At 35.5% G+C, this 9166-nt stretch overlaps 1 protein-coding gene across 1 annotated transcript; it reads right to left on the bottom strand.

Annotated features, from left to right (window-relative positions):
- Window positions 1–3084: 3084 nt before the first annotated feature.
- On the bottom strand, window positions 3085–5540 carry LOC123528742 (potassium voltage-gated channel subfamily A member 1-like). Its single transcript, XM_045308705.2, has one exon. The coding sequence runs from the start codon at window positions 5089–5091 to the stop codon at window positions 3631–3633; it is 1461 nt and encodes a 486-aa protein (XP_045164640.2). The 5' UTR covers window positions 5092–5540; the 3' UTR covers window positions 3085–3630.
- Between the last annotated feature and the right edge of the window lie 3626 nt (window positions 5541–9166).

The following is a 9166-nucleotide window of genomic DNA, read 5'->3' on the forward strand; positions in this document are numbered from 1 at the left end:
TTCTGAGCTACGTTCTGACCATTTTTAAACAACTTAAACGGATGCCCTCTAGTAGCTGATCGTGAAAAAGTAAAAATTTTGTTCTCAGCAACCTTATCGACATATCTTAAAATTTTAGATATCTTAACCACATCTACTCTTTCTCTTCTATACTCCGAGGTAATTCCAAAACTCTCATTCTGCCATTATGTGCATGGGAACTGACTTAGATTGCTTACCATTCTTGTTGCTCTCAACTGTTATTTAGTTATCTTTCTTTAGGACGTTCTGTCCTCGGTCAACATTAATTCTGCCGCATTAAGTGTACGCGCGCATTGAATTTAAACTATTTAACATATGTAAAATCTAACCATAACCTTTAGTCAGTCAATAAGTGCGTACATCCAATAGGGGTCATATAATGTTGGCGCAATGTCCATGCGCATTGTTTAATACTCTACTTAAAGAAAAAAAAGTACTGTAAGAAATTCATTTGTTTGATTTTATTTTTACTATTATTTACTGAATATTGCATGCAAGAAAAAGATTCTGACAACGACTGTAAGTGCAGATTAGAATATCTCCTTCGCTGGTAGGCCTAACTGTTTTCTTGGTAGGTCGGCAGCCTCGTTACCAACCCGGGTCGGATATTCCAGTCTACTCAGGAACTACAACTAATGAAATAATCTTAAAGTCTCCATCGCGTTTCTTTTGTTTGTTTTAGAAATGTATGTTGTTTAACAATAGAAATTCAGATACCATTATTCTTATTGATTTATCTTAAGTGAATACATATAAGTACGTGAACTTCTCAGTTACAAAAAGCAACTAAAAATATCGATAGAATTTAAACTTCGTCCAAACCAACCTCAAATGAACAAACCGGTTATAATACAATTTAAGCATACTTACTTATTTCTTTTATTTATTCTTTACCTAAAACTTAAATTAACTAAATACAGAAAATATAAACAACGAACTTGATAATGTGCTTCAAAATAACGTCTGACAAGTGACCAGGGAGTGCTCTCAAGTCGAAATCAAACATTTTAAATACCATGTATTTTTGTGCGTATGCGTCCTACAAGTGAACACTTTTTATTCTAATACAGGTATTCATAAATCATGTATGTAACACTAAGTACTAGAAATTTGGTAGAAAAATAGAAGTGGTTCAAGTATGGCAATAATTCTCGTCTATTTTTTCACTTTCAATGTTGGAGGTAAATCAAAGTCTGAGAAGACTGGCGGGCATGTTTTGGGGAAAATAAAAATCCAGTTCGTGTCAATAATCGTGTGTCTTGATGTTGGGGTGAAGCTGATAATAGCGGCCATTCATTGCCGCGGTTTGTTTGCCAACAAATTCAACGTCATTTGTACAAAATACCACAGGAGTCTGAAATTCTATCTATTTTTTTTTTCAATATGTTAAAATACGGTTCTGCTATATATTATTTTTTAGATACTTAGCAATACTTCACTTAATCATAAGAGCGGGCGCAGTGGTCCAGTGGTAACACTGTGTGACTACAAAACAAGGGCCGTGAGTTGTCCCGTGTTAGGTGCTTTAATGCCCGACAGAAGAACCTGGGAAGCTTCTAGAACATTGGCGTCTTCTGTATTTTGCACAGTTACTTTTGAAGGCGTCGTCCGTGTGGGTTTCCGGTGGCGACTATACATAAACTTACACGAAAAAAACAAATACTTAATAAGCTATTTTTTTAATAAATAACTGACATGACATATCATATGATGCAATGAGGCAAATGTAGATCATACACAGACGAATATATCCTAATAGTCTTTGTTGTGGAAAGAAACGTTTTAAGGTGTCTTCTCCATTTTTTGTCTGTGCAAGGGAGATAATCTAGTAGATATCTATATGCTTGTAAGTTATCGAAGGCAAAATTTATTTAACCTTTAGCGAGCTAAATTTTTAAGATAGACTGGTCCATCATTCAATTTGGGCGGAACCATTTATAATTTCAAGGGGTATTCAATGAAAATTTACTGATTAAATAGCCAGCAGTGCAGACCGTGCAGGCTGATCTTGGTCTATACTGGTTGCAAAGGCAATGTCACTTGCCGCCAGCTAGCTAAAGGTTAACGAGTTATTTCAAAACTTCATTATTTGATATAAAGCTTTCATGAAATACACGTTGTAAAATAATTTTGATTATTTGAAAGACTTAATAAATGAATCACTTCGTTTTTATTCTATGGAATTGTAAGAGCCTTCCTCCAGTTCATCAGAACTGCATGTCTCCAGATTAATTGTCATTTTTTCGAACAGAGCTCAAGTGTGGCCGGTCATAAAAGATTCTACACCATGAACTAACTAAGTCAAAATTTCACTTTCATACATTTGAAATTTAACATTACATTTTTTTCGATACTTTGATTACGTCAAATAAAAGGACAATAATAGCATTATGGGGCTTTAAGACTGGAGAAAATCCAGATTAAAGACTAAACTCGACCCTATTATGTCTAAAATAACTGGTAATCCTTTAAGTATATACATAGATCAAATTTTATCGTGTGAATTTAATTTCATTGTCGGTACATTTGTATCATTCAAAGTAAATAAACATACACCAAATGTGCATAAATGGTGCCTTTTTAAAATCACTTTTAATGACAAGTTAGTTGATCGCTCCTGTATGAAATACCAAAATAAGAAGCTCGGAGTCGACAAAACCCATTGGTTGGGCATATGATATTATAAATCTTACTGTAAATTTATAGATCTACACACATTTGCAAAACAGGAAAAACTGGCTTAGTTATGTTCAGGTGTTTGACAGCATACGTTTTAATACTTTTAGCAATAAACTGATGTTTCTTGAAACTCGTACTATAATCTGCTTATAAACTAAGTACGTTGAATGAAATAGACAGGAAAGACAACAGTTCTGTGATCAAATTTTCATTTATTCATTCTGGGTGAATCTGTCATTTTGTCTGGCCAATCAAAAAAATCAGAACTCAAATTAAAAGTGCTGATCTGTGCAAAATTTCTTTTTCATTTCTACATCACCGTGCTAGCGTATTCAATCTCTTCAACAGAGATCAAAGAACACAGGAAGAAAAAACAACTCTGTGTAGGAGATTGCATTCTATTAGTCAGTCTAACAAATGAATTTAACTCTATTTTGGTATTTAACAAAATATTTTCATAAATAAGGCATTATAGTAGGCCTACATGTGATGTTTTTTATTTGCAAAATGAACAGGGGAAAGAACTCTGCATACCCAGCTCAGAAAACACTTTTCCCAGTGCATCATTAATACCATGCCAGTAGCTAACATGTTTTTCTTTTTGAATATAAACGTATGATATCAAAACGTATTGGTGTTTATACGGATACACAACCAAAAAATAAAAAATTCCTAGTCAATCTGAACACTGAGCAACAATGCTCCCTCTAAAGCCTGACTGTAACATCGAATTACAAAATATTGACAGCTACTAAAACTAGCAAAAGCTCTTTTCTTTGAACCAAGACGGATTCGTGTTCTAAAAAAAGCTCTGATCTTTTAGGCGGGATGCTTTGTCTTAATTAGATATTCCAGAAGTAATCAGACGCTACTTTTGCATAACTATATCATTTTACAGTTTTACTGTTGCTCTCATGTTATATATTTTATCTAGATGTGATTTCCTCGTCCTGTAGTTTGACGGTATATATTGTTAAAGTTGGTGACTATCACCGGAACCGGAAGTGCTATAGCTAGAAGTCCGGACAGCACGCACATACTTCCGATAATTTTTCCAAAAGTTCCAGTCGGATATACGTCTCCGTATCCAACCGTCGTCATGGATATAACAGCCCACCAGAACGCGTCTGGAATACTTGTGAAAAATGACTCCTCAGACTGTGCCTCCGCGTAAAAAATAGCACCCGCAAAGATCACAACAGCAATACTTAGGAACAACACGAACATCGACAGCTCACGTAAACTGACTTGCATTGTTTTTGCTAGTATCTGGAGTCCGTCCGAAAATCTACTTAGCTTGAATATCCTTGCCACTCTTAATACCCTTAGAACTGAGAGAAACCTGCTGTTGTTCTGGCAGCTGTTGGTAATAAAGAAAACGACCAAGAATACAAAGTACGGCGCAATTGATAGCAAGTCAATCCAATTAACTATATTTTTCAAAAACTTGATTTTTGAAGGACACACAATGAATCGAACCACTATCTCAAACACAAACCACGTGATACAGCAAGATTCAATGATAAACAAGGGATCGAGATAGTTGAACTTTTTAACGGAAGTGACGTTGCCGTCCTCGTCATAAACTGAAACGTTCGTGCAGTCTTTGTTTTTAAACTGAGGTAGGGTTTCAACACAAAATGTTACTATGGATGTTAAAATAAAAGCAACAGATATGATAGCAACGATGTTGGAAATCAATGAACTTCCGGGGTATTCAAAAACTTCCCATATAAACCTTTTAACTTTCTGCTCGGGCATCGGGATGTCATCGTTCTCCAGTATAAAACCTTCTGACACTTTAAATGCATCAATCACTGAATCACCAAGTTGATAAAACTCCAGCTCCTCCAGGAATATGTCCACAGGTACCTCGACAGGGCGTTTTAGCCGTCCACCGCTCTGGTAGTAATACAGAATAGCGGGGAAAGATGGTCGATGACGATCAAAGAAGTATTCGTTTGTAGCTGAAATCCAGTATTTGTCGCGTTTGTTCGGGTTTCCAAGTAAAGTTGTTGGCAGTCTGTTCAGTGTTTTCAACTGGGTTTCAAACTTGAGACCAGCTACATTTATAATGATACGTTTACAGTGTTCAAGTTCACAGTCGTGCTCGGAGCAGACGTCATCGCCATCTCCTTCCGGAACGGTTGCTTCCTTCTCCTCGTGGCTTATTAAAGGTTCAAGGGCATTAAGTTCAATATCATTATTATTCTGCTTCGAATAGTGCGCAAGTTTAATGCTACCTCCAGAATGTGTTCGCCTGTGTGTTGATATTGGAGATCCATGAATTGTCGTCGGCGGTTGACGGAAAAGCACGAGGGGATCTGCACGTAACGTGTACCCTTGGGACTGATAAGCGGCGTCTGTAGAATTTCTTGCAACAAAGTGCATGGTGCTACCTTGCAAATGTTTCTTTCCGTAAACCCAAGTAAAATTTGTCACTTCATCTTCATGTATAAACTATAAAGTCCATTTTCGTATCGACAGTCCTTAAATCGTCTAAAGCACACAATATTTATCAGTCGAACATTTTTACACAGATAAGCAAGTTTTTCACATACAAACTGTTGTACATTGTGTACAAATGCGTCTTATAAAAGGTTTTTAACAGCAATTTAAGCGCCTTATCGTTTTACTTTGCATAAAATGTAAGAAAATATATCCTTTACTAATATACCCGATCAAATTAAAAATCTAAACAATTCCATCTAAATTCGTTTTAAATCCTTGTTAAACTTAAACAAGAAAAGTCAACAGTGCATACTTTTAAAGGTCTTAACCTACATACGACAGTATGTTAAAACTGGTTGTACGACATGAATAGAAGAGGTTTTATATAGAATAAAATCATATAATTGAGAATAATAACAAAGGGTTATTTAGAGAAATATGATACACAAACCACGGGGATATTTTCATTTTCATTTGAACAAACCGACTGTAAAGTATTAACAAATGTAGCACGTTATTCATCTCTAGTACTCTCCTATTTCAGTAATTATTTGGTGTCACCTTTTTTTTTCTTTTCAACACAAAAATTATGTCTCGATAGAAATATATTTATTTCCCTAATTGTTTATTTACAAAACAATGTACAGAAGGAAGTTTTTGTCGTCAGGATCATGCATGTATGACACTATTTTGCGTCCTGCTCTTCCAACTGTGCTGCGTCACATTCTTAATCATCTCGTGCTGTTCTGAAACCCGGAAATAAAGCGCCAGCTTAAAGCCCGTACTTTGAAAATGATATACGCTTTATACATCATATGATTCACATGTCAAGTTTATTACAAATGTAACAGAAAAAAATAATACAGAATGCTCGTTTTTCGACATTTTTTATACAAACTTTCACTAGAATTTGGTGTAACCGTACCAAATTTCACCGCCCCAGATCATTTGAAACTTGTGCAAGACGAAAATAATGGCGAACCATTTCAAATTTTAAGCTGATACTGTTTATTTTCAGGTGCAGCTGATAAATTTTTATTTCTATTTTTCTGAACTGGTCGAGAAGTGGTCGAGCTTTCCCTACAAAAGAGTTAGATATTTCATTTTTTTTCTATGCAAATATCAGTGTGATAAAAAAAAGGTCTAATATTGCAGAAACTGTGATAGATCTAATGAAATATTTGAATGTAGCGACAACGCATGTGATATTATTTCATGTTATAACGTCTGTAGAGTCCCGAAGGGTTGGTTAGTCTTTGGTCATCAGTTGTAGCATGCTTGTATACGTTAAGCGTCCGCTTTGTTGATTCCGCCATTATGTTAACATTCTTTCAATACCGTAGAATCGGTGCAGTACCTTTAAAATCTGTTAAGACTTTCATGTAGATAGTTCTTTATATAAAAGGTCGCCATTTACTGAATGTGTATTGAAGTATTTAATTTTACGTATGTTGGTAAAGACAGTCGTAAATTCGACTTTTGTATTGACAAAATAATATCGCAAATTTGTGGTATATGTAAACATTGTACTTAATGGTTATTTTGTTGAGATTTCATTTAACATTGGCTGTGAACTAAAGATTTAAACTTATGAAAATGCTCCAAATCTATTATAAAAATCCATATCCAAAAAGTGTCGAATAGCAGTTTTTGTTAAGATATTTCAGTCTATTTATCCTTTCAAAATCTTACTGTTTAACATAATTCGCATAAAGAGAATGGTTTTCTGACGTAAATTGTCACATTCAATTGCCCGTGAAGAAATAATGGAGGTTAAAATCTTCAAACAGAAAAAAATCTCAATGAAACAATGCATTCCTAAAAGGTAATTACGCACTATATCACATAATATACGCCGATTTCGTACCATCTTTTTATCCAGTCATTCAGCCAATTATACATTGATCTGTGAATGCAACCATTCATTGCTTCTAAAAGACTTGGTACCCTGCCTATGTTGTCTTTTGTGTGAAAACAAATTCAACTGTTATTCTTATTCTGTGTTAAGGTGGCTTTCAAATCTCCTACTTATATATATATGGATTTCGTTACCCGTCTACGGACTGTCATCTTTTACAGATGTGTACGAAAAACTGTTTTCTTGATATTCTACCATCGCCCATCGCTTAATTATCAAAGCTTGATGGGAGGGTAGTACGATGGCGATGATAGGGTGGTATGATAGCGATAGTAGATACAATGGTAGGAATGCGGTGGTATGGTGACAGGATGATATGTCTTGCTATCGCTATCCTGCCATCCTAACATCGCCGACCGCATTATAATACATGTATTAAGTGCATATTGTGTGCTAGGGTGGCCACTTTCTTACTGTGTGACAGCTAAGTGTGCTAACTTGAGTAGCGTTGATTCTAGCAGTAATAGGGCTATTATCACTAAATACTATAAGGCTGAGAAATGGACGGAAGGCGATGTTAGGATAGCATGATGGTAGGACAGCGACAGTAGGATCGTTCTATCATTGTTATCCTACCAACTTGATGTCGCTATCCTTTTATTCTACCATCGCGCATTGATAATTATGTGATGGGCGGTGGCAAGATATGAACATAACGATATTCCGTAAATGTGGCATGGTTTAAAGGTAGAATGTAACAAGACGGCCAAGATGGCCCAACGTCGCTCACCTGTGTAACACACCATAACAGAGTAAACATGTTTTACCTAGTCGTTACATGGAGACAAATATCCTGACCAATTTTCTGTAAGATTGGATAAAAAAACATGGCATCTTGAGTGTAAACAAGCATAGTCTTTGATTTGATCTAGTGACCTAGTTGTTTACCCCACATGACCCAGATACAAACTTGTCCAAGACTTCATTATAACAAACATTTTGACTAAAATTTATGAAGATAAAATAAACAATAGATCACAGAGTGATCCTGGCACCCACCATTGAGCCATTTTTGAATGTTCCAAATTTCAAGACTAGCTCAAGGTCAAAATAAAGGTCGAATTTCATTTTGGTACACAACACTGTGCATGTGGTCCAAATTTGAAAGCTTTAGCTTGAGAAATGTGAAAGTAGGTCACCAGATCAATTTCAAGGTCAAAGTTCATTTCGGTATACAAAACTATGCATGTGCTTCAAATTTAGAGGCTGTAGCTTGAGAAATATGAAAGTAGGTCCAAGTTAAAAATCAATGTCAAATTTCAATTCAGAACACAAAAATATGCATGTGGTCCAAATTTGAAGCCTGTAGTTTCAGAAATGTGAAAGTAGGTCATTAGGTCAATATCAAGATCAAAGTTCATTTCGGTACCCAAAACTATGCATGTAGTCCAAATTTGAAGTCTATAGCTTGAGAAATTTGAAAGTAGGTCACTAGAACAAAATCAAGGTCAAAGTTCATTTCGAAACACAAAACTATGCATGTGGTCCAAATTTGAAGCCTGTACCTTCAAAAATGTGAAAGGTTACTAGGTCAATGTCAAGGTCAAGGTTTTTTTCAGTGCACAAAACTATGCATGCGGTCCAAATTTGAAGGCTGTAGCTAAAGAAATGTGAAAGTAGGTCACTAGGTCAAAATCAAGGTCAACTCATGTCAAGGTTCATCTTGCCACTCAAAACTATACATGTGGTATTGTGCTATTTTTTTAACCTGTCAAATATGCATACATTACACGCTTTGTGCATTCGATATTTTAATATTCGGCCCAACTTCGGTGCTATCTGTATGTTTTACGGAAAGAAATTTTGGTAAAGTGTCTAAATAAACCATGTGACCCCTAGGGCGGGGCCATATTTGACCCCAGGGAAATAATTTGAATCATCTTGGTAGAGGACCACTAGATGATGCTTCATACCAAATATCAAAGTCCTAGGCTCTGTGGTTTTGGACAAGAAGATTTTCAAAGTTTTTCCCTATATAAATCTATGTAAATTATAGAAATAAACAAAGGGCCATAACACACTCATAAATTGTTGAACCAGTCTGATTTTCAGGGGGACACAACTAGGGTACCAATACATCATTCTGACAAAGTTTGG

Source organism: Mercenaria mercenaria, chromosome 13 (assembly GCF_021730395.1).
Source record: "Mercenaria mercenaria strain notata chromosome 13, MADL_Memer_1, whole genome shotgun sequence".
Taxonomy (NCBI): domain Eukaryota; kingdom Metazoa; phylum Mollusca; class Bivalvia; order Venerida; family Veneridae; genus Mercenaria; species Mercenaria mercenaria.